This window comes from Maniola jurtina, chromosome 2 (genome assembly GCF_905333055.1).
Source record: "Maniola jurtina chromosome 2, ilManJurt1.1, whole genome shotgun sequence".
Classification (NCBI taxonomy): domain Eukaryota; kingdom Metazoa; phylum Arthropoda; class Insecta; order Lepidoptera; family Nymphalidae; genus Maniola; species Maniola jurtina.
In genome coordinates, this window is record NC_060030.1 from 12,245,419 (window position 1) to 12,272,571 (window position 27,153).

Sequence of the window (27,153 nt, forward strand, 5' to 3'; positions counted from 1 at the left end):
TAGATATTAGAACTTGTGGAAAAGTAAAATATAACAACAATGAACAATAAACTAAAGTATATTATTTTATTTACAATACATTCAATAATATTAATGAGAATTACAGATAGGGTCTATTCATTTCCGTTTTCTTTGCTTTCTTGTCTCTAGCCCGTGGAAACCACCGATGTGTTGTAGTCATTGTAACTGAAGCTAGTTGCTGCCGCGCGATTTCAGGCTTAATGTCCTTGAAAATTCTTTTTACTTCACTATAATCGTTCATTCTCAACACTGATTTGTCTTCTTTTATCTCTTCTGGTAGTGGTCTGGAAAATTCGTAAGGAAATTCTTCTTCACGGTGGAGTGCGACTATTGTCGAGCCATCATCAGTTATTACAATTTTATTATAGCATCGCATCATTACATTTTTAGGGTAAACGACTAATGGTCGTAATAAATAAGCCATTTCTCTAGGTACCAATTATTAATTTATTATTTGCTCGCAACAAAACAAAATCTAACCTCAATTTCAAAAATAAAACCACAGATTCACACCAATTCACACACGATCCACAGTAAACGTCAAAAATTATCCTAGTGTTGCTAGTGTGGTTCGTGCCTAGCCAACGGGAATAAAGCTAAGTAAAGCTTTTAGAATGTTAAGTAGTCACTGGTCAACGTGTACTTGCACCATTACATTTTAACCAAAGACAAAATATAACCATAGATTAGGATGTATCTATGGTTGAGGCTCAAAAAAGCTAGGTCCAGAGAAGTCCAGAGCCGTAAAGTTAGTTGCAAGTTATTACATACTCTTTGGCCTGTGCTCTTTTTGCATATGTTATTGGTCTGTGTCTTTGGCCAAAAAAAAAAAATTGCTGCAGGTGTGACGTTTTCAAAAAATAATAATACACAAAAATTCAAAAATAAATAATAATATAAAAAGCAAATAATTTTATTTTGATGGATTTTCCTGCAACTCCTTCCAATGCTTCAGATAGCAATGATTACTCGGGTCTCCCGCCTTTACAAATCGATACATCGCAAGATAATAAAAGACGAAGGTAAGCAATATTACTGAATATCGACTTTCTTTTCGCATAATTCATGAATTTATTACGATGTTATTATGTTTACAGCTCCTCTAGATCGATTAAACGGAGGCGTTTTGATGATGAACTAGTAGAATACAGCTTAAGTTTGTCAGGCGCTTCGCTTGGTAAAAATGAAAAGAGAATGCGTACTCAGTCTTACACCAGCCACTTGCCAGAGTTTCCTATCCTCGGAAGTGTGCCAGCGACGTCTGTGACACCTGTTCAGGAGCGCAGACGAGCTTCGAGCAAGATTTCTGGAAGTGTCGGTCGAAAGTCACGACGCAAGGGCCAGCTTAGCCAGCTATCAACAAAGGACTTAGGGCGATGGAAACCTACAGATGACCTTGCTTTGATTCTAGGTGTCCAACAGGTGAACTTAACTGCTTTCTTCTAGTAAAATCTTTTAATTTGGATAATTTATAAATAGCTGACACTCACTATTGATGTAAAAGTTAAATACACTGTCGCAGTAAGAAATTCAACTGATCTCTACAATTATTGAGATTGTAACAGTGATTGATGTGATGAATTTTTGCAATCAACCCCCAATCCTTTATTTAAAACACAGCCATTGTTGTACTTTAAATTAAGGATTTGTGACTAATCAATTTTTTGAATTGAAACCTTCAATTATAGTATTACTTCATCTTCTGTCCTGGGTTTCTATTTGCACTTGGATGTAGCCATCCACTGTACATGCTACCACTGGTGCAGCACCCTGCTGGATCTCTTCAGCCAGTGTGTTATTGGGGGTTAATGTAGGCAGCACATAGTATGCTACTAGAATACTACTAACTAAAACTACTAAAAACAACACTGTTCTCCCATTTTTTCAGACAAATGATCTCCGTGTAGTCCACAGAGGGATCAAGTTCTCCTGCAGATTTACAGTGGGTGAGCTACAGTCCCGCTGGTACGCTCTGCTGTACAATGCTGAAGTATCCCGAGTGGCCATCGCTGCCATGCGCAACCTGCACCCAGACCTCATTGCTGCAGTCCAGCAACAAGCATTGTATTCTAATGCGGAGGAGGAGCTACTTGGCACTCTACCAAGTGTAAGCATTTTGCTACCCATATTATTAATACGAACGTGTTGGTTAGTCCTTCAATCGCACTGCAATGCCTACCATGGTGATCAAGATGGCAATAAGTTAGGAAAGACAATTATAAATGTTTAAAATTTTGTTTCAATAGTTTGTTTATGGCAAAATAGCTATACACTTGATTTTCATTAAGCATAAAAGCGTAAAACCCGGAAGAACAATGGGAATGAAAGACGGTTGGACAAATATTCCATAATATTTATTTAAAGAAATTGAAAAATCTGACTTACAAGCCAATCAATTTCCAAAATCGGCAAAACGGTAAAATCACGTCGATTTGTGGTCTAGAAGTCGACGTGATTTTTTGCATAGATAAAGACCTGGAGAGGGATATAAGCTACGTTTTACCTTAGAAAATCAAAGTAAGTTCCTAACCTAAAACCCTTCTTATTATTAGATAAGACCTGTGCTCAGTAACGAGAAGGATATAGATTGTGATGATAAACTAGATGATGCCCGCGACTTGGTCTGCATGGATTTATGTTTTTTTAAGAATTTTTGGGAACTCTGCTTTTCTGGAATAAGAAGTAGCCTATGTCCGTTTATGGTATGCAAGCTACTTCTGTACCAAAGTTCATCGAAAACAGGTAAACTGTTGGGCTGTGAAAAGCTAGCAGACCTTTGCATTTATAATACCAATTAGTATGGATTTTTGTTTTGCAGAATTCTCATCCAGCCCCAGAAAAGTTTCAAGAGTTGTTGGAGCAGAACCCGCATGTGTTCTACCCCACCAGAACTGCCAAGTCCCTCATGAACCACTGGCAGCTCCTCAAGCAGTACCAGCTGCTGCCCGACCAGACAGTGCAGCCCTTGCCTAAAGGTACCTACTGCTTGAATCTTGACAAACCATTTACATATTAAAACAGCACGTTATAAAACCACTAAGGGCAGGATAGACAAGACTGTGGAATCGGGATGCTCTGATTAGGTTCTGGTTTAGTTATTATTTAGACTTTTGCATATCTCAGGTAAAACCCAAGATTTACCAAGTGATTGCTTATGAAAGTCCGAAATTAACAAGTATGGACTTTTATCATTAAGACCAGATAAATCTTGCTTTTTGATTTGCGAATTAATTTGCTAGTTTGACAGTAAAATATAGATAACTAGCTGACGCCAGCGACCTCGTTCGCGTGGATTAAGGTTTTTCGAAATCCCGTAGGAACTCTTTGATTTTGTGCTAATCCAGGATATTATCTACCTCCATTCCAAACAGTCAAATCCTTTCAGTAGTTATTGTGTGTAAGAGTAACAAACACACACACATACACAAACTCTCGTTTTTATAATATTAATGTGATAAATGTGAAAGTGTGTTATTTTTAGGGCAAGGTGACAATGTGATGACATTCTCTGATGCTGAGGAAACAATGAATGATGCTGAACTACCGGACTATAAAGAAGATGGCATTGACGTAGACATGCATCTGGCTGACAGGTAATTTTGATTTTATGCTGTTCAGTCATTATTGTGTTGTTGTCCCTCATAATGCTCTGAATCTAGTGCTACCCTTTCCCATAGAAAAGGATATCACTAGATTAGAGAGAGAGACTAGAGACTTAACAATTTAGTTCAGAGATTTGTGTAAACAGAATTAGTTATAATATAGATTTTCTTTCTTTTTTCCTAATACAGAATAGAGAAAAAGGACATCCGTCTACTTGAAAATTCGCTGTCTCGTTGGCAAGTGCTGGTGCAATCAGTGGCGGGCGGCGGCGTCGAGCTAGACAAGAACACGCTCGCTGTGTTGAGAGGTCGCCTCGTGCGGTACCTCATGCGCTCTAGAGAGGTAGGTTATATCAGTACCTTGCAAGTGTTTCTGTGATATAGTTCCCGTTGGCAAGTGGTGATACAATCTGTGGATCTAGAACGCTCGCTGTGTTGAGAGGTCGACTCGTGCGGTACCTCATGTGTTCTAGAGAGGCAAGTTATATTACTACCTTGCAGGTGTTTGTGTGATTAGTTCCCGTTGGCAAGTGCTGGTACTATCAGTGGAGTTAGACAAGAACATGCTCATGGTGTTGAGAGGTCGCCTCGTGCGGTACCTCATGCGCTCTAGAGAGGTAGGTTATATCAGTACCTTGCAAGTGTTTCTGTGATATAGTTCCCGTTGGCAAGTGCTGGTACTATCAGTGGAGTTAGACAAGAACATGCTCATGGTGTTGAGAGGTCGCCTCGTGCGGTACCTCATGCGCTCTAGAGAGGTAAGTTATATTACTACCTTGCAGGTGTTTGTGTGATTAGTTCCCGTTGGCAAGTGCTGGTACTATCAGTGGAGCTAGACAAGAAAATGCTGGCTGTGTTGAGAGGTCGGCTTGTGCGGTACCTCATGTATTCTAGAGAGGCAAGTTATATTACTACCTTGCAAGTGTTTCTGTGATAAAGTTCCCGTCAGCAAGTGCTGGTACTATCAGTGGAGTTAGACAAGAACATGCTCGCTGTGTTGAGAGGTCGCCTCGTGCGGTACCTCATGCGTTCTAGAGAATTAGGTTATATTACTACCTTGCAAGTGTTTGTGTGATACAGTTCCTGTTGGCAAGTGTTGGTTTTTGTTCATCGTCGCGTTCATTCGTTTCACTTTATGCGAGTTTAATCCCCATCCCAAAACATCCAGTAAGAAGTTTCATCTAAAAATTTTGTGTGGACTAGATAAAGACATGTCTTCAACTAAAGGTGCTACCTAGGTGTAACTCGATGTTTTTAATTTTCGTACATTTCACTAAAGAAAAAGTGGTTCAGCTGTTAGTGAAATGATCTGGAATAGCTATTATTTTGTAAAATCAGTTATAAATTATAATTACACTGAATTTATTATGCGCGCGACAGAACTATGTCATTCTAATTAGGCTGTAGTTAATGACCCGCATTTGTTATTTTCATTTTAACCGAATTCAAAAAGAAGGTTTTCATAATACACATACCTATAAATAGGTGACGGTAAAATATAAATAATATTAGGTCAGTGAATAAAGTTAGTTTTTTTTGTTATGGCAAAAAAGGCTTCGATTAAAACTTTTGTAATGATATACGTATTGAAGATGCCGTTTTCGCTCCGTTTATTTCTTAAAACATCTAAATCGGTTTTGATAAAGTTAAGTGATTATTGGCAATGTTTTCTTTAGAACAAAAATTCTTTTGATCCATACCCTTTGATCCCATAATTACATGTTTTATCCCAAAAGTGCCACAGTAAGAGGCTATTGATTGGCTTAAAAAAACAAAGCATGCGTTATAATATTAATTTCAATGTTATTTTGTCAATCTATCTTCCAACTGTCAGCGTAGTGAGTAATTGGGGCAGTGTCCCAATGTTTCTGTGTCATTGTCAGTAAACTATGTTTGTGGACGTTGTGTAGCCATGGTGATAGTATAAACTTTGAACACATGTGCAAGCAACAAGCTATACACCTAAGAGTAGACGCTCAAAATTCAAAATATTTTTATTCAATTTGACTTTTACAAGTACTTTTGAATCGTCTACAGCATCTACCACTGGCTCGGAATGCCTTTCCTGCCGAAAAGAACCATCAAGAAACTCGGTGGTTGCTCTTTTCAAAGATTTCTCGCTCTCGTTCAAAGCAAAAGGTTCCGAGGTTTTCAACGCGAAAAAATGTGATTTAAAGTTGAATAAGAAGCAACGCTATTTAAAGTGGCACATAGCGTATGTGATATATTAAAAAAGTGTTAACGTGTGTGGCGCTTTTAAAGGCGACTGTCGATAGCTGTGTACTGAAATGCTACACGTGTTTGCTTTCTATTGAAATGTATGCGATACAGGGTTCGCAAAACAAGTTGTCTAATCTGAAGTTGCAACATTGTGGTCTGCGCAAGTACAGCCAACGACATAACCCCCACTAGGTCTGTTTTTGTACTGCGCAATCTTACTCCTAGTTTTCAGAATAGACCGAAGATTACTGGATCATCCATTGCAGCCCACGCTGCTTGTCTAATGAACCGTCACAACTGACGTTTACTGGGTGTCAGTGCACAGTGTCAGTGAATTGTTCAAATACATATAAAACAATACTGATAATATTATCCATAAATTACTACATCATTATTTCGTCGTAACACACCAATTAGAAAAGCAATTCACGCACCCTCGACAAACCTGCCTCTATTATTTTTTTAAGACTCAGTGGTCCGGTATTGTGACAGAAAATGTCTATAAGGTAAAAAAAATCTTCTCCCGTCAAAGGGAGTGCCGCATTTTAAAGTTTGGACATAGCTAACATACTGATCTATATCTATCTACGTGCTACAACGTGCTATCAACCGCCTGTACAATCAAACGAATTATGTATTATCTAAACACTCGTAGTAAAATTAATCTAGATGTAATAATAATTCATTTTTCTTGACGTTAATCGTTTTATTCGTAATCGTCTTGTGTATAAATGCTACTTAGTATGTAGTAACTTTTGGTGTTTTCAAGCTACCCTTAGGGATTAATCGACCTTTAGGGGCGAAATTTTCACTCGAAAAATTAATAATGTTTGATGTTTCTAATCAATAAAATTATTGATTTTCGATTACCATTTTATCTGTAAATGTTAACCTACCATCGCGACGTGCGATTCGACGGACTTGAAATATTCGTCGCGTATTTTTATAAAATCTTGCTTTTTAAAGCCTTACTTTTTTGTTGGTTAGAGAACTCAGAATATCGCGAAATTTTTAAGTTATTAATTTTCAGCTATCATAGCTTAACATCCTTTGACATAGAGAAGACGTGGCGTTGCGGTTACGTTCTTTTAAGTCCAAAACTATACTATCACCATCATTTCCACCAAAGCCTGTGCAAAAGAGCGGCATCATACCCGGTCCTCCGCCTTCCTTATCCAGCCACTTCCCGCCATTCTTCCAGCTTGTTGATAGTGCCACTTCAACTTACTGATCGTTTTGGCTGTCTGTTCTCCTGCGGATCTCTAAACCAACTTTTAACAGTAACAAAAATATAAACCAATCACCATTATTTTTGTGAACGGCAGCAATAATATATTCCTATAAAAATCCTTTCATATTTTATCAATTTTCATAAACAAACCCGAGCAGCTGGCCCATAAATTTCACTTTTACTACTTGCACGTTGAAAGTAAACGTGCAATGGCTGAAATCAATTTCATCGAGGATCAATATTGAAATCGGTTGTGGATGTGTGTCACGGACTGCCCGCGCGTCAAGGCCACTCCTCACTAATGACATGTTTCCCACTATATGATGCACTTTTTAACCGACTTGAAAAAAGAGGAGGTTCTCAATTCGACTGTATAGTTCTACCTAGCTGTATCGTACCTTGTTGCTAAAAGCTACTTTGATAAAAAATTATCAGTTGAACGTTTTAACTTAGGAATTGTACCTAAGAAAGTATGCATTTTTCAATACAGAAATGTGTATCTACTGTAAAAGGGTAGTTGCACATTATGGCTCGTTCTGTTATTAAATTGTAAACAGCATTAGGTTGTGTCTATCTCTGTCACACGTTATTTTTTGGTCCATAGAATATAACCAATTTTGATACATATGTAAATTAAAAATTTATAACACCCCCGACAAGTGAAGGTTACACTAATAACTAGAAAAGAGCTGATAACTTTCAAACGGCTGAACCGATTTTCTTGGATTATAGCTAAGAGCACTCTCGATCAAGCCACCTTTCAAACAAAAAAAAACTAAATTAAAATCAAAGTTTAGGAGCTACGATGCCACAGACAGATACACAGATACACATGTCAAACTTATAACACCCCTCTTTTTGGGTCGGGGGTTAAAAACAGTTTATGTCGTTAACAAAACTTCAAATCGATTTCATCAAGGATCAATATTGAAATCGCCTGTTGATGTGTGTCAGGGATGCACCGTTGCCGAGTTGCCGACCTGCGGTTGACGGGCGTAAGGGGCGTTCGTCAACCGATACATAACCAGGTCAGGAGGTAGCGCGCCGTGTTCCGGGTGCGCTTCTGAGACGGAGCTGGTAGCAGCCAGCCTAGCGATGGGACCCGTACCCTTGGCGGCGGGTCAAAACCTGGCGGGAGTGCGGTGAATACTACATTAGTGATACCCGCGCAACCGCCAGTCCGTTGAGGAACAAACACAGGTTTTAGTGGGTGCAAGCCCCACATAACCCCTCCGTTTCCCCTGACGGAGGGGTATGCGTTAGGCATTTCCTGTGTCAAAAAAAAAAAAAAAAGGGATGCACCGTGCGTCAAGGACGCTGCTCACTAATGACATGTTTCCAACAACATGATGCACTTTTCACCTAGCCGTAGCTATTAAAAGCTACTTTGTTAGAAAATTGATAATTTTTAGGGTTCCTTACCTCAAAAGGAAAAACGGAACCCTTATAGGATCACTTTGTTGTCTGTCTGTCTATCTGTCCGTCCGTCCGTCCGTCGTGTCTGTCAAGAAACCTATAGGGTACTTCCCGTTGACCTAGAATCATGAAATTTGGCAAGTAGGTAGGTCTTATAGCACAAGTAAAGGAATAAATCCGAAAACCGTGAATTTGTGGTTACATCATTAAAAAGTGTTTCAATTTTCAAAGTAAATAACTAACAAATATTGGATAGAATCAGGCGTTACTTTGCGGAAGTTCATGTTTAGCAAGAAACAGTTAAAAATTATTTTGCTATAATCCGCCAACAGGATAAATCTGTATGGTCAAACATGCAGTTACAAGCTAAGCACCGCTTACCTTCCCAACCAAGCAATAAAGCCAAGTTCCCAAGCAAGCACTGCCACCACCATTCACATGCAACACCACACAAGACTTTTCCACTACTCTCGAAACGTCGAGAGTAGTGGAAAAGTCTTGTGTGGTGTTGCATGTGAATGGTGGTGGCAGTGCTTGCTTGGGAACTTGGCTTTATTGCTTGGTTGGGAAGGTAAGCGGTGCTTAGCTTGTAACTGCATGTTTGACCATACAGATTTATCCTGTTGGCGGATTATAGCAAAATAATTTTTAACTGTTTCTTGCTAAACTAACAAATAACTTGTATATTCTAAAACAGATTTTTATTTATTTTTATGCATAATAGTTTTTGATTTATTGTGCAAAATGTCGGAAAAATTACCCTAGTAGGGAACCGATTTTTTCTTAAATACTGCTATTATGATATATACGGGTAACTATACTCCTGCTCACAACGCACAAACAAGTGATGGAATGGAATATGGGATATTGTTTTGACAGTGAAGGCACTACCTTCGGAATTATACCTAAGCATTAAAGTTGACCACTGTTCTGCAGTGTTTCCCAGTACAGATGTATGTTTACACGCCAGATTCATAACATGGTCATTGTTTGGTTAGCGAATACAAAACAGGGCGTACCAAACGCTACTGGCTTACGAATGCGAAACTAAGATGGAACTTGGTCAATGTCCGGTGTATTGCAATAGTTTAGACTGGTTTGTTTTATTGTAAATAGATAATAATGTATTGAATAACCTGAATTCTGATTTTGTTTAAATCGGTCATTTCATTGTAGTCACGTTTTGCTTAAACATACTTTTTTTGCTGCGAACGCTTCCTCAAAGGTAGACGCATATTCTGGGTAAAAACCATGTAAGTCAGCAAATTCCTTCCTTTCCAAACAATATAGAGCGAGTTCAACATAGCATTTAGAAGAACATACGCCATTTTATGGAAACATAATATTTAGCTAGTCAACTGCGGATGTTTTGAAGTATATTGGTGGCGACAGCAAGGGTTGCGAAAGGAAAATACATTCCCTAATTTTATAATTAACAAAAACGGCCAAGTGCGAGTCAGACTCGCGCACTGTGTATTCCGTACTTGAGTATTTTTCCGACATTTTGCGCAAAAACTAAAAATAAATCTGTTTTAGAAAGTGCAGGTGATTCTTTCATATGATACGCCACTTGGTATAGTTATATTACTTTGAAAATACTATTATTTGTTCCTACTTAGAAAGAATGAAGACAAAATTGAATATTAATATTTATTATTGTATTTTATTCTATATTTTTAAGAAAAGTTATTGTGACATTATATTATAAAAAATAATTTAAATTATTGGACTGACGTATAATGTATATTATCAAGAATAAATGACTATGACTATGACTATGACCATGAACACAGTTCAATTTTTTTTGTGATACAACCACAAATTCACGGTTTTCGGATTTATTCCTTTACTTGTGCTATAAGATCTACTTACCTACCAAATTTCATGATTCTAGGTCAACGAGAAGTAACCCCATTAATTTCCTTGACAGACAGACAGACAACGAAGTGATTTTATAAGGGTTTCTTTTTTCCTTTTGAGGTACAGAACCCTAAAAATGGCAACAATACATGTAGAATACTTTTTAGATCCTGATATTGACGCGGGGTCAGAATCTCACGACTTTGAAATAGACCACTCACGAAGAAGACAAACAAGACAAACAAGACTTGCATAAAGAATCCTGTATAAAAATAAATAATTAATTCATTTTAGGAAAAAAACTGCAGTTCTCGCCCGATTCGAAGTAAAATTGTCGAAATACACAATAAAAAGGAATTTACGATGCTGATAACGAAACGTTGCATTATACCTACCTACGCTCGGCCGTAAATATATTGACTTTTCTGCTAAGATGCAAGCAAAATATGATACTCGTACCCATGATTTTAAGCTTATTTCGTAGTTTAACGACATTTTTTATTGTAGATTTTTTAATTAAAAAAACGAGATTAATCGTGGTATCTCTAATAAAAAAAACTCGTACCTATGTTGAAAATAACAAAAAAACAAGAAATCATCTTCGCCCGACACGAGAGAACTAAATGGCCTGCCTTGATAACGTTTTTATATGAATAATAACATAATATTGAGTATTGACTGATGTGCGTGCCGCGTATTGTTATTTCTCTCCTCATGGTCGCCTAACATATTGTTATTCATATTATATTCTTATTTGACGCTCCTTCAATAATAAAAAAACCGGCCAAGTGCGAGTCACGCTCGCGCACTGACAGTTCCTATTACAGTCGTATTTTTTCGAAATTTTGCATGATAAATCAAAAACTATTATGCATAAAAATAAATAATAATCTGTTTTAGAATGTACAGGTAAAGCCCTTTCATATGATACCCCACTTGGTATACCTAGTAATATTATTTTGAAAATTGAAAATACTAATTATTTGTTCAAATTGAAAAAAAATGTGGTCAACATTATAATATTTTTAATGTGATGTAACCACAATTTCACGGTTTTCAGATTTTCTTTCTTATGAGTGCTATATGACCTACCTACCTGCCAAATTTCATGATTCTAATAGGTCCACGGGAAGTACCCTATAGGTTTCTTGACGTTGTTTTTAAATCCGTTTACTAGTTTCAGTCTGAAGCCTGCAGAGACAAACAGACAGACAAATAAAATAAATCGATAATAATGATCCTCCGATAAAAAAAACCAAAATAAGTCGAGTGTAGGTGCAGTAATCGTCCAGTTACAGTTTTGTTACGAGCAATATTTAACAAAAACATACATGTTAAGTTTGTTCAACAAACATTCAGTATTTCTGGTAAAACGTTATTTCTTATGTATGACTGTTCATTAGCGCCTGAGGTCTAACTATAGCGACTACCTAGTAGCGAGGAGCTGCGTTAAGTGGTTTTTGACGACTGTACAGCAGCATAACTGTCGAGCCTATTAGACATGCTCTTCTAATTCGCGGATGCTCCCTTTAACCGCTACATGACAGTAAAACTTTGTAGGTAAGTATTATTCGTAATTGAAGAAAGTTCAAAGACCTGTACCTATTATCTTTATCACTTTCACAGTAAACTAAATTTGTTAGTGAGGGTATAGCTTCTTAATATTTAATCCATCAGTAACTTTTCCTTCAGTTTACATGGAGCTATACGTAAAGCTGTTAAAGATCCTCGATAGTTACCTTTGTGCGCAATGAAAATTTGACCATTAGAGAGGGAAAGAGAAATATGTCAATTTGGAAAAATGAAATGCTATGATACAAATTGACAAATTAACACTTAACATTACTTAGATGTAGTATTAATTATTATTTATTACTTGCAAATGTCATGTCAATGTCAATTTCTACAAATACTTGCTAAAACTAAGCTAAACTTGACTTACTGCGAGTGTTTATACAGGGTTACTGGTAATATGTCGGCAATCCGTTAAGGGGGTGTAGGCGAAGTAATTTGCAACCAAATGACCCCTTATGACCCCTAGGAAAATGTCAACCATTTTCGAGTAATTTGACTTTTTGTGTTTTTTAGAAGAATTTGAGGTATGCAACTTTGAAAATTTATAAAAAAAAAACCAATGCATGAATTTTTTTATTATTATTATTATTTGCTTGCTAACACTTCAATACATAATAATCAACCATAAAATGACACTTATCTTTAATAGTTTTCAAATCACAGCTACAAATCTGTACAAGTTTCATAATTTACACCAGGTGGTCTGACAAAAATGGTCGATTTATGTAAAAAATTACTGAAGAACTTTATCGGCAGAACACATGAAAAACATGTGCAACTTCTCAGCTACCCAACGAGATACAATATGGTACCAGAAATCAGAAAATGGCCGAAAAAAATACAATTATTGTTAAAAAGACGAAATCGTCTGCAATCCAAAATTACAATAATCGTTTAGGAAGTTTAAAATAATTACGTAGATAAGTTACACTAAGCCATTAAAACTAAATTCTAAAGTTCATTTTCAAAATGTGACCCTCTATTTCTTATGCACAGGCGCATTCTTTTTCTTAACTGAGATTTTACTACATTACTAGTCAAATTGGTTCTTATTGAATTAGCTGCATTTATTATTCTAATTTTCAATTCTTCGACTGATGGCACTGGTGAGACATCGTACACTAGGCTCTTCATATGTCCCCAGACATAATAGTCCATAGGTGTCAGGTCTGGACATCTTGCTGGCCAAGGAATTGGGCCTCCTCTGCCTATCCATCGATTGGGAAAATTAGTGTCTAACCATTGCCGAACTGTTATTCTCCAGTGTGCTGGACATCCATCGTGCTGGAATCTCATTCCTCTTCTTATTTCCAGAGGTACGTTTTCTACTAATGCAAATAAATGTTCTCTCAAAAAAGTCTCATACGAGCACTTCGTCACTTGGAGCGTACACACGTGGTCTTCCAGAATCGGATTGTCTCCTCTGCACCCGTCCCGTCTCTCTAATTCTTCGATAAACATCACTGAAGACAGACCTGTGTGGTACTCGGCGGCCAGGAAATCGGCGAAGATATTCACGGCGAGCGGCCAAAGCATTGCCGTCACAATATCCATAACAAAAAAGGATATTGGCGTATTCCTCATTGGAGTACTGGGTTCTTTCTGCAGCCATTAGTCCTTTTGACGCGCCAAATTGTCGGGAGAGCAATAAATCAGAGTCCAATCACAAGCCAAATCACAGAGTATGCCAGAAACAGTCCATAAGAAAAAGCCAGGTCAATTCACTTCCAAATTCACAATGATGTAGGTACCAACTTAGGTAGAGATGATCTGTACAGTACGAGTGGCACAAGCAAACTGTAAATTTTTGCAGTTTTGCGCAAATTATGAAACATTTTAAATGTCTTATCTTTTAAGTCTTAGAATTTATAAATACAATACAATTAAATAAGTTAAGGATCCCACCCTTCACCTAATGTTATTGTACTTGCCAGTGCTTTAATTATTATCCTATTCTCTGAAAAATGGTTAGGAAAATCTGGCTATTTATGCCTTTGTTTTTTCTATCCAGTCACTAGATAATGTTTTTAAGCTCTTCTTATCCGAGAGCGCTGATTGGTGCACGTGTTCACACAAAGGATTAAAAATGTCATTCTTGGAACTCTCATTATTTTTAGAGTGTTATTTTTAGAGTTTTATACTTCGAAAATGAATTGTAAGATTAATTATAACTCATTACTCATCCTAAATAAGAAATAAGAATATTACCATAAAATTCGACGTTGAGATATTATTTCGTATTCTTAAGACGATTCCATTTTTTTCACAATAATTGCATTTTTTTCGGCCAATTCCTAATTTCTGGTACCATATTGTATCTCGTTGGATAGCTGAAAAGTTGTACATGTTTTTCATGTGTTCTGCCGATAAAGTTCTTCAGTATTTTTTTACATAAATCGACCATTTTTGTCAGACCACCTGGTGTAAATTATGAAACTTGTACAGATTTGTAGCTGTGATTTAAAAACTATTAAAGATAAGTATCATTTTATGGTTGATTATTATGTATTGAAGTGTTAGCAAGCAAATAATAATAAAAATAAAAAAATTCATGCATTGGTTTTTTTTTTATAAATTTTCAAAGTTGCATACCTCAAATTCTTCTAAAAAACACAAAAAGTCAAATTACTCGAAAATGGTTGACATTTGCCTAGGGGTCATTAGAGGTCATTTGGTAGCAAATTACTTCGCCTACACCCCCTTAACAGATTGCCGACATATTACCAGTAACCCTGTATATTGCAAGTGACCTGCAAATGAATGCCAGTACTTAGTTACGAACTTCTGCAAGTTTTGTCTATTTGAATTGCCAGTGAACACTTGGAAATACATAACGAATCACGGCCATGGATACCTCGCCACTGCCGTTTACCAGAGTTGTAATAATATGCATTTAGCGCTGCTGTAATATGCGCTATTATTTTGGCCACAACCTGTTTTTGCAGAACAGAATTAATGAGTTCATGTATAATTGAACTATTATGTATAAATATACATACTCGTAAATATCACACTAATATTATAAAGGAGAAAGTTTGTATGTGTGTGTGTGTGTGTGTGTGTGTGTGTGTGTGTGTGTGTGTGTGTGTGTGTGTGTGTGTGTGTGTGTGTGTGTGTGTTTGTTACTCCTTCACGCAAAAACTACTGGACGGATTCGGCTAAAATTTAGAATGGAGATAGATTATACCCTGGATTAGCACATAGGCTACTTTTTATCCCGGAAAATCAAAGAGTTCCCACGGGAATTTTAAAAAACCTACATCCACGCGAACGAAGTCGCGGGCATCAGCTAGTACAACATATAATTATAATATCCATATTCGGTATTATGGAACCGGCTAGGTACGTTGTGTTATTATCTCTTGGACCGTAAACTGATATCGATCTCTATTCTCTGATATTATTATAAAGGATGTAAGTATAATATTTTGGCATTGGTTTTGGTCATTTTCTGCGCTCGTTGAGATTATTAACTTCAAAATAGCATCGTTGAAATAATTCAAAAATTCAATAATATATTTTTATTCAATTAAACTTATACAAGTACTTAATGTACATTTAAATCGTCAAGTGCATCTATCTACCATTGGTTCGGAATGTTGAAATTAATATTTAACCTCAAAATAGTATTATTACGACGTCCGTGTCAACTAATGTTAGTTTAGTTAGAAAAAGTAAATTAAAAATGGCCTCCCTTGTTTCGTACCTCTACATAAATAAACTCAATGAATAACGTGACATGATCAAAATAAATCTTCAAATTTTCCCTACAGTAGGTATATATTCATACTATGTACTACATTTCCATACTAATAAAATGTGAAATGTTTGTTTGTAAGTAACCTTTTCACTGCCCTTTCGCTTGTCTAACCGATTTTATTAACGTGGCATAAAGATAACTTACATCCTGGAGACGGGCATAGGCTCCATCATTTAGATTCTAGCCCATAATCTATATACATATAATAAAATTGTAGAAAAGTGGTGTCTGTACAATGGAAATATATTAAAAAAAAAGTAGCTGGGGTTGTTATTATATCGATGCCGAACCCGAAATTGTAATTAATTTTTTTTTTGTCTGTCTGTGTGTTTGTGCAGGCTAATATCAGAAACGGCTTATTCGATTTAGATACGGTTTTCACTAATATATTGTAGTAAGCTTCACTTAACATTTAGTGTTTATTTCATGTCAATCGGTTCATAAATAAAAAAGTTATGTCAATTTAAAGAATCACGGCGAACATTTTTAACGTACAGAGTACGTACCTACTACACGCCTCGCGCCTGAGCGTCCGTGGCTATATAAAGCGCGCTGAGAGCTATTCCACGCGAACGAAGTCGCGGGCACAGCTAGTACCTACTATATGCCACCCATGTCTGGGGTGAGGCCATAGAGAAGCATGGAGAGGCACTAGCTGTCTCTCTTGACATTTCTAAGGCTTTCGACCGGGTCTGGCATGACAGTCTTCTTAACAAACTTCCGGCATACGGTCTTCCATCGAGCTTGTGCGACTGGATATCTGATTTCCTGAGCGAAAGATCCTTCCGAGTAGTTATCGACGGCTGCTCGTCTGATCTCATGGTCACTAATGCCGGTGTTCCTCAGGGGTCTGTTCTCTCCGCTACTCTCTTTCTGCTGCACATAAACGATCTGCTACGGCCCGGAATCGTTGGGTACGCAGACGACAGCACAGTAATGGAGAGATACATATCCAGTCCACGCGCTAGTAGTTCTGAGATCAATGAACTCAGGGAGGCAATGGTACTGCGGTTAAACTCTACCCTGAAATACGTTTCAGATTGGGGTGATGCCAATTTGGTAGAGTTTAACGCTACCAAAACGCAGGCGTGTCTACTTACAGCAAAACGGAGTCCTTTTACCTTGACTCCCACTTTCCGAAATATATCTATTAACATCACTGATCACATAGATCTCCTAGGTCTCGACGTCTCGGCTAACATCAACTTCGGAAGATCCATCGAAGCCAAAGCCAAAACCGCCGCAAAAAAACTAGGCATTCTTAACAAGGTCAAGCAGTACTTCACACCGCGCCAACTGATTACTTTGTATCAAGCACAAGTCAGGTCGTGCATGGAGTACTGCAGTCACCTCTATGATGGCTCCGCAAAGTACCAACTAGCGGCTCTGGATGCCGTTGACCGTCGAGCTAGGAGACTTATAGGCGAAGACTCTCCTTTGTTGGCGAAACTTCAAAGTCTCGATCACCGCCGTAAGGTCGCCGGCTTATCGGTATTTTATAGGATATTTCGGAGAGTGTGCACAGGAACTTTTCGATCTTGTCCCCCCTTCACCATTTTACCACCGAACCGCAAGACGTCGGGCGAGTTTCCATCCCTATGTCGTCGACATTCCATCTACACGCACAAAACGTTTTGCGTCTTCATTCCTCATACGCATGGCTAAGGTTTGGAATACTCTTCCGCGATCTGTGTTTCCTACCAATTACAATCCGGGTATCTTTAAAACAAGAGTGAATAGGCACCTTCTAGGTAAACGCGTCCCATCTTAGATCACATCATCACTTTCCATCAGGTGTGATTGTGGTCAAGCGCTTACCTATAGTGAATAAAAAAAAATAAAAAAAAATATTTCTACATAAAAGTAATACGTGCAATTTTTTACCAAGTAGGTACCTAACTATACCTACTTATCAAAAGTGACACCGTTTATAAAATTGTAAAATGCAATTCAGTAACATAAGCGTTTTTCGAAAAAAGGCAGATCAGGTTATACTTTATGCTAAATGCAGTAATATTCACTCGTAAATAAGTAGGTATAATGTGAAATAATACTACCTATGGTAGGAATGTACCTATTTATTAAAATATCTATTTAAACATGTATTCAATTATGTGTAAGTCTTTCCTATGATGGTTAATTGGAGCTTGAAATCTTAGGCTGAAATCTATAAAGCGCACTTTGACTTTGCTCTGACTTAAGATTGAGTTAAAACGAGACAGATTTATGTGAGAGATATAGCTCTGTCTCGTTTTAACCCTGTCTTAAGTCTAAGCAAAGGCAGAACGCGCTCTATAGATCTCACCCTTACATTTTTTGGTTTTAGTGTAAGCGGGCCCTTAATCTACTTTTCATCCCAGTTTTAAGATTTTCCACCTAAATCCACGTTACCAAAGTCGCGGGCGTCATCTAGTATTATATTATTTGAATGTATTAGTACTTACCTACTTACAATATAATTAAATATTGTTGATCTATTTTTTTGGTTGGTTGTTGTAATTATAGCAGTAAATATTACTATGGAGTTAAGTTGGTAAGTACCTATGTACCTATAGCAATTAGCATTCCTACAATATTTTTATCTAATCGGAGCCTACCGAATTATGTTTAAAACATTAATTTTATCTAGACTTATTGCTTCATATCTAAATTTCCTAATTGTTCTACCATTGTGCATGAACCGAAGACAGATATGAAGTGATATGATATCGTCATTTTTATTTTTGTAAGATTTTTGTACAATTTATTGATTAGGCAACAACGTTTTACGTATCTTCATTCTGTAAGTAGTCGATTAGTCGAATATTGGTTAGTTCTTATTTATTAGAAACTTATAGCACGTATCCTTGACTTTGTAAGCGAAGGGTACAACTAAACCCATTATAAGTTGATCTCTTATTTTTACGCACTTCCTCACTTAGCTAGGGCCACGTCCATCAAAATCTATGAAAAGATTTTCTTATGGGACTTGATATAGGTAGGTAAATAAAAATATCATCCAAGGCAAATAACTAAGTAGTAAAATAATAAAAAGAAATACCTTTTTAAAATAATCATTTATTTTAATCCGTCGTAATTCAAACTTACCACCTATATTCGCTTCTTTACATAAGATAAATGTTGAGAGATATAAAAACATTTTGGTCTCTTGACCGTGACACAAAACGAAGAGCAACGTTGTCTGCATAATTTTATTGCTATGTAATAATGTTATGTTGTAACTATCTAGAAATAAAAAATGGTTTGATCTTCGATATCATACTAATCTATACTTATATAAATAAAAACCGGCTAAGTGCGAGTCAGACTCGCGCACCGAGGATTCGATTTTTCAGACATTTTGCACGACAAAACAAAAACATGCATAAAAATAAATAAAAACCTGTATTAGAATGTGCAGGCAACCCTTTCATATGATACACCACTTGGTATAGGTAGTTATTTTACTTTGGACATTAAAAATACTAATTATTTGATGAACACATTTTTTTTTTGTGATGTAACCACAAATTCACGGTTTTCGGATTTTTTCCTTTGTGCTATAGACCTACCTACCTGCCAAATCTCATGATTCTAGGTCAACGGGAAGAACCCTATAGGATTTCTTGACAGACACGACATACAGACAACAAAGTGATCCTATAAGGGTTCCGTTTTTCCTTTTTTAAACTAGTGTACAAAATAAATGCAGTGCCGTGTTTTTAGGTTCAGAATAATTATCGCATAGGTAGGCTTGCTGATTAGAATCATGTACCATACCCTGGGTTCATCATTCATTTTACTGAAATAAACAACCCTATTTGAATTTTTAAGACTTAATAAAAACGTAGATTCATTAAAAAATAAAAATCATAAAACACAGAAGGCAATAAAGCCGGCGAGGTTATACTTACCTTTTAGTTTAAATTGCAAGTTCAAAAATATTTTAGATTATTTTCCTCAAGATAATCTACGTACTTATAAGGTTTATTCAACGAGGAAATCCTGCATCTTAAAATCCAAAGACGTTGCTCACTCTACTGTTCTGTACATACTGTCTGTTATTATATTTTTTAAACTCGAGCACATCTGCTTAGATTTTTTTATTAAAGGTATCTATTGTTTTTTTTTTTAATGTAAGTCGCTCTTCAATTCCGTAGCAAAGTTTAAAGCGACACTAATAAAGCGCTTAAGCAAACAAACAAGTCACGAAAAATCATATCTCAGAATATTTGAAGTATGTTATGTTCTAAACAAGGACAAGCGAAGTTTTTTACTTTTCCCCCCTGATGCAAAAAAAAAACGAAAAGCAAAGCCGTACCAAAGAATAGATAGGTAAGTACTCCACACATTCAAACACAGCCTGAGTTATAAGCACTTTGGCTTCGCTCAGATTTAAGATATTGTCAAAACGAAACTGCGGTAATATTTTTAACTGAAGCTTAAGTCTGAGCAAATTCAAAGTACGCTCTATAGATCAATATGAAGACTGAACGGTTCGTGCGACACCAGCTCCATAAAATGTTATTTAGAGTTACATTAACTCTTGTATATGTCGCAGGTATATTGTCAGAGCCGTGATATCTCACTAGTGATATTATAATTAAACGGAAGATTGTCAATCGACTTCATTTCTTACAATTTAACGGTCTGGTTTTAGTGTTATTATAATGTCACGGGGGCACTACAGAGATATTGGAAGGCAATGATATTTTGACAATTTCACTGGTCGTTAGATTATGACGGCGCCTCTGATTGGTCCGTTTCTGATGTTGAAAACAATGGTTGAAAAAGAATTGGCCAATCAATCTTGACGTCTCCCAATGCCAACTTCACTCATAATATACATAGATTTTTTATAATGTCACTATAATGACCTCGTGACATTACAATGACACTAAAACCAGACCGTTAAATTGTAAGAAATGAAGTCAATTGACAATCTACCGTTTAATTATTATATCACTAGTGAGATTGAAATATTACGGCTTTGAAAATATACCTGCAACATACACATAATAAATTCACTAATAAATTAAATAATTTTTAACTTCTTAATGTTTGTGGTTATTGAAGTCAGTTTTGTTTTTTTTAGTTTTTTTTTTTTAATACGAACTCTAGCGTACCTTTACCAAGCTTTAGTTTGCAATAAGAATTGACTGAATTACGCCGACTCCCGTGACTAGTTAGGTACTCCTTAAAAACTGACACAGTTCACGCTCTATGAAACTTTTATGCATTTTCACAATATTTATCATTTTTTCCATGACCAACTTGCCTATAAGTAATGTATTGTTTCAACACGGTCAGTGTAAATACTGTGCAAAACAGCAATAAAAGAACAATGTTTAAAAGGACGAAAGCACAGAGCCAAAGATTTTTTAAAACTACCCACCTTTACCTATTACTAAAACAAAAAAACTGAAAATTACTTCAGCTTTATTGTAAAACTAGTCTGAAACACAATTCACCCAAAACAAATCCTTGCGAAGTAAGTACATTACAATACGTGTGACGTGAATTGGTAGTACACACTGTTCGTCGTTCATGTCGCCGTGCAATAATAATGATAGGCGCATTTTTGCATGGTGTAAAAATGAGCTACTAAGTCACGAATATAAGCTATGTAGCGGTTTGTAGATCAACACAATAATATAATATGTAAATACTGTTAAAATATGGGACCTTGAAAATCTGTTCCTATATTAAATCATTTGTTACTTTTAGTTAAATAAAAAAAGACAAACACATTTTCGACATGGAACGCTTTGTTTTAAAAGCGTAAAACGTTTAAATAATGCAACAGCTAAAATAGTAGAATACTTATAACTCGGGTAGTTCACACACAGCAACTAGTTATAGGGTTACATGTTGGCTGATAAGGTAATCAGCCACATTGGTGCGTCAACAGCATTATCTTGTTTGTTATAACAAATTATAAACGAGTAGTTATTTAACGGTACTGTCAACATGAAAACAAAGATGGTATCTATACATATATTTGCTTCCAGTATTTACATATATTTAATTGTGCTGATGTTACATAATGTGTTGTGCCGTGGATTTGTCTGTATGTATAAAATTATAAGGTGGAAAACCTATTCTACTCTACATTACTATAAATATAAATATTACCTAAATACAATATTTTTTTACTTTTTTTTATATGTGGGTAGTTATACTTTTTATTGATATCATTACATTTTCTAGAAGCACAAAGTCTACATTGGAAAATTAGAAAGAGAAATCTTCGTTTGCTTAACGATACAACGATAGACGAAAATGTAGCTGCTTTTTATTAAAATTTGACTTAATCAAAAGATGCCTAGATATGTAAAGCGTTTGAGTGTCCAATGCAAACTGATATGAATTTAGCATAGGTAGTAATACTTATTCTTGTACGAAAATAACAACTTGGTATTATCTTTTGCGATAACAGTATAAAAACCGTGGAAATGTTTAATATTTATAAAGCAATTAAAATTTTAGTACCTACGTACTTTGAATACCTAATTATGCTATTGCCGATTACGAGTATATATTTATCATTTTGTATTGTAGTTTGTGCTTAGCGAGTTACGGCTAGGTTCTATTACTAAACAGGTGTTTTAAAAAAAATTAAAGCAGACGAAAGGTTCGAAAGACTGGTAAGCATTTGGCAACGAATCCGTTTATAAACGCACAACGCCAAAACGCAAAATGCTAAAATTAAAATTGTGGCATTTTGCGTTAATGAAGGATTACTTACGCTAAATACCAACCAACAATCAACCATAACGCCAAAAACGCAAAATGCCAAAATTGAAATTTTTGGAAATACCAAACCCAAAATTTCGTAGTTTAAGCAAGGTGTTCTTAAATACTAAGATTTAAGTTCTTTAACCCCCGACCCAAAAAGAGGGGTGTTATAAGTTTGACGTGTGTATCTGTGTATCTGTCTGTAGCATCGTAGCTCCTAAACTAATGAACCGATTTTAATTTAGTTTTCTTGTTTGAAAGATGGCTTAATCGAGAGTGTACTTAGCTATAATCCAAGAAAATCGGTTCAGCCGTTTGAAAGTTATCAGCTCTTTTATAGTTACTGTAACCTTCACTTGTCGGGGGTGTTACCTACACTTGTTTTAATTTTAAGTGTCTCTTAAATAAGACGTTGTACCATTAAAATTTAAGAGACCTCTTATTTTATTTTATAGTTTATAAAGTTTAGTTTGTTATTTTTTTCATTATTTTTTTATTATTATAGCAGTTTGGCATTTTACGTTTTTGGCGTTGTGCGCGGCGTCTTAAATTCTAACGATCAAATCATCATTTGACTATAGGCAAGTTTACGAAAAAAGACCAAAAGTTAAATGATGATCTTGACACGAGGACCGTTCATCGCACCTTCATCGATAGCAGTCTTACGAACTTTCATTACTAAAGTTTTCTATACTTTTATACTACCACTAGTGAAAAATCCGAAAACCGTGAATTTGTAGTTATATCAAACAAACGAAAAATTAAAACGTGTTCACGAAAAATTTAATTCACTAAATCACATAATAGATGGTGCAAACCGTTATGAACTTGCAGAGTTCTACATAAATGTGTTAGGTATATTATATCTTGCACGATGGTACGGAACCCTTCGTATTCGAGTCCGACTTGCACTTGACCGGTTTTTATTACCAGTCTTAGTATAATAATAATGTAGGTTAGTAAACTTTTAAATTCACCGAGACATATTGATTTTTGTAGACAAAATGCATATCGACGGAGCCATTAGCTGCTAGGTATATCTACTTCTGACAATACAATATCGATTATTATAATCACTCACCACCACTACACAATAAAGCATTCCCAGCTACCTGTCTGATATTAGATTTCTATTTTCTTGGTTATCGTGTCGTTAAATCACCTAATAATTATTATTGTAGGCATTTGTTGAGCTTATTTTCAGGAGTGAAGAGGCGTCTTCTGCCTGAAACAAAAATATAATCCAGCTTGTTTTACTTCTCTGTACTTACTGTTAACTAGAATTCAAGTGGGTGCCCCTATTTTTGTACGCCATATTTCTGTATATTTATCAGCATAATAATTTGCAATGCTATTATATTGTGATTTTATCGCCGTAGGTATGGAAGTGTCTTTCGTCGACCTTGCGGCGAACATTACGTTCCGATAAAAGAATGCTTCGCCTATTTGCACAGATCAAAACATTTTGTGTTTTAATTAGGCATTTTAATCAGCAACTGTGTATACGTGCAAAATAATAATTAGGTAGTTCAATATCGCACGCGATTCGGCAACTATCGGCAACGTGTTCGCGAGGTAACGTTCTGAAATCCAATAATTTAGTTATCGACTGTGTTCCGTTCAAAAACATTACAATTTATTGTGCCAATTACATATACTTAGGTAGGTACCTACTGAGTTAATAGGGAAAGAAAACATTTTAAAAGATTTTTAAGTTCTTGCATATTTATTTAGTCTACTACAATACTAGCATGAAGCATATTCCTTAGAAATATATCTATTCTCTAAAGTCTATAGGATCCCTAAAGCAGCTAGTACTTCTAGTTACTACTATAGCTACTTTAAAAATATAAATAACTGCGCGGTTGATATAAAAACAATTGTTTTATTAGGTACTTAGCTGTGTCTCTCTTTCCTTGTTAATGCCCGCGACTTCGTCCGCGTGGATTTAGGTTTTTCAAAATCCCGTGGGAAATCTTTGATTTTCCGGGAAAAAAGTAGCCTATGTGCTAATCCAGGATATTATTTATCTCCATTTCAAATTTCAGCCAAATCCGTTCAGTAGTTTTGCGTGAAAGAGTAACAAACATACTCACATACACACACACACATACAAACTTTCGCCTTTATAATATTAGTGTGATGTGATACCCACCGTCTTTATTAACTACTTACTTGGGGTCAGGGGGTGGTATGTTTAAAGACTACATCAGCGCAGTTAGCTAATTTTATTTTATCATTTTTATTTAGTTGCCCGATGGCCTACTGGTTTTTAAGGTACCTTTAGTTAGTAGGTACCACATCGTACTTACTATTATTGTTCTTCGTTTTAAATCAATTACTGACATTTCCTCGGTAGGTACCTATCCCGTATTCGTTCGATACAGAAAATTGAATGTACCTAGTCCATATCGGAATAGGTTATCCTTTCATATTATTAGCGATGATTAGTATAAACTTTTTGGAGGTCGTTACATATTCATGTTACTTGACAAAGTATCAAAGTTCTGGTATCGCTTAAGATAGGTTAGCGTCTAATATTTAATTTATTTAGGTTAGGTTGTAAATTAATAATATTATCTTATATTAATGCTTATTTTATCCAAAGAAAACACGTTACTTTTAAGGATCCTTTATACATTGTTTACTGCGCGCTGATGATAAATTCATTACTTTTGTCGTAGATCGCAGTCGGGCGAAGCACCAGGGATCACACAATCGACGTGGACCTCAGCCTAGAGGGCCCAGCGGCGAAGGTCTCGAGGAAGCAGGCCACGATCCGCCTCAGAAACAGCGGCGATTTCTTTATGTCCTCTGAAGGCAAGCGGCCGATTTTCGTTGACGGGCGGCCAGTGCTTCAAGGGAATAAAGTTAAACTCAACCACAATAGTGTTATCGAGGTAATTATGATTGGATACAAAACCGTCCCTTGTAGTCTAAGCTGCCTTTTAGCGCAGTCTGGGAGGCTCCGAAATCTTTCGATCTTCTAAAAACGCCCAGTGCCTCCTTTGGTTTCCTTTATAATCAAGTTCCATCTTCAATTTGAAGTTAAGCATTCAGTATTTGAATCTTTTCGAACTTGTACTATCTTCAATTTAGAATATTGCTCTCCAAATCAGTAAGTAATACCGTCGCACGAAGGGACGAACCGACACCTTCGTTCGAAAAACCGACAGACATTTGCATCCCAAGGTGTTGACAGACCCGTCACTAGCTAGACGGACGATATCAAAAAAGTCGCAGTTCCCTACAAGCAAAAGAGTGCAAGTAGGTATATCGATGGATGACGACGAAGTCTGACAAAATATCACTTGGAGTACCAGTAATTTTTATTGGGTTCCTTATGTAGTTTGTAGTACCTTATGCCGATTTAGAAGCCAGGTCACCGTAGAGTTATACTAAAGCATTATTTTTAACATTTAAAAACGTACTTGCCAAGTTCTTCACTAAGTGGGTAGGGTAGGTACCTAATTACTTACAATTTAAGTTAATTTGCAATAAAAAATATAATTAATAAACATGAGTGAATAAAATTAAGTAGTAGGTAGGTATAAGTGTATGTAAAAATACAGAATTAACATTACCCCACGTCACTATGCGTATTTAATTAATTATTTTTATATTATGTGGTATCTTTGCCCAATAGAAAATTAACAATATAATACTTCTTCACAAGACTAGAAAAATAAAGAGCATTATATTTGTGTTGCTGCTTGTCTAGTTGTACTGAACCGATTTTGATAAGACTCGCTGTAGGCTGTCACTGCGTTGAGAATCGCAGTGACAGCCTACAGCGACAGTGAATGCTTATCACTACAATTTGGATGAGACTTCTGGATAACATAAATACAGTCAGACCTAAAATTTTCAGATATTGTATAGTTTCGAATGTATAGATAGATGTCCTAATTGCATATTTTAACGATTTTATCAATATAATACCGAAGTATTTAAATGTTTTAATTTTATTGTAGTAGGGTAGGTATGGCTTAGTAATTATTGCTTCTAGATATCTTTAAAAACGAGTTTATATTTCACTTGAAACTCCCTTTGTGTAAATAATACAGACTAAATCATAGCATAGTCCTTTTCATATTTAATTCGGAACCATCTTGTGATCCGAGATATGTTTTTAGTTACCTACCACACCCAACAGAACTATTATCGTCGGAAGATTTATCGCAGTTTCTTATTCGTGGGGTTTGTGGTTCTGAGAGGTGTCAATTATGCTAATGTAATTTTCTCCCGTTTTGCGCAGATAGCGGGACTTCGCTTCGTGTTCCTGATTAACCAAGAATTGATCAGCGCCATCCGACAAGAAGCCGTTAAAGTGACCATACCTGTGTAATAAAATACTTAATAAAGGGTGATAGTAAAAACTCTGTACATTTTTATTTAGAACACATTTATTTTGGTCAATTTTAAAACAATTTTCAAAACTAGGTATCACTCGAAAACAAGAATTCCCGTTAAATTAAATCCCTCGCACACTGCACTTACAAATAACAATATATGTATATCTCAATATATATAGAGCGAATGTGGTTATCAATAATTACGTCTATCACGAAACACTATCACGTGCGTTACTGGCATAATCAAATATATTATGCTTAAAAATTAAATGACAAAACGAAACTACTCATATGTTTAAATTAAACTATATCCGTAACCTTTTCTTAAATAGTGATTTAACCACAGTAAAATATATTTTATACAATAACAATATCCAACAAGTGCGAAAACTCAAC

At 36.0% G+C, this 27,153-nt stretch overlaps 1 protein-coding gene and 1 long non-coding RNA gene across 2 annotated transcripts; one reads left to right on the forward strand and one right to left on the reverse strand.

The window, feature by feature from the left end:
- The first annotated feature begins 852 nt into the window (after positions 1-852).
- LOC123874279 (microspherule protein 1) lies at positions 853-26,782 on the forward strand. Its single transcript, XM_045919523.1, has 8 exons — positions 853-1,043; positions 1,119-1,443; positions 1,910-2,128; positions 2,840-2,996; positions 3,503-3,614; positions 3,813-3,966; positions 25,087-25,302; positions 26,661-26,782. Exons 1-8 carry the CDS (start codon positions 943-945, stop codon positions 26,748-26,750), a joined length of 1,374 nt encoding a protein of 457 aa, XP_045775479.1. The 5' UTR covers positions 853-942; the 3' UTR covers positions 26,751-26,782.
- LOC123874315 lies at positions 18,723-23,689 on the reverse strand. The gene is made up of 2 exons (XR_006797890.1): positions 23,484-23,689; positions 18,723-18,910 (listed from the first exon to the last, which is right to left on the reverse strand). It is a non-coding gene; the product is annotated as an uncharacterized LOC123874315 (long non-coding RNA).
- Positions 26,783-27,153: the final 371 nt, after the last annotated feature.

What these genes read in the sequence shown, in the direction of transcription:
- LOC123874279 (XM_045919523.1), top strand. Translation starts at nt 943, where the DNA reads ATGGATTTTCCTGCAACTCCTTCCAATGCTTCAGATAGCAATGATTAC. An exon ending in AGTGCAGCCCTTGCCTAAAG is followed by an intron (nt 2,997 to 3,502) that starts GTACCTACTGCT and finishes TGTTATTTTTAG; the next exon opens with GGCAAGGTGACAATGTGATG. An exon ending in GACATGCATCTGGCTGACAG is followed by an intron (nt 3,615 to 3,812) that starts GTAATTTTGATT and finishes TTCCTAATACAG; the next exon opens with AATAGAGAAAAAGGACATCC.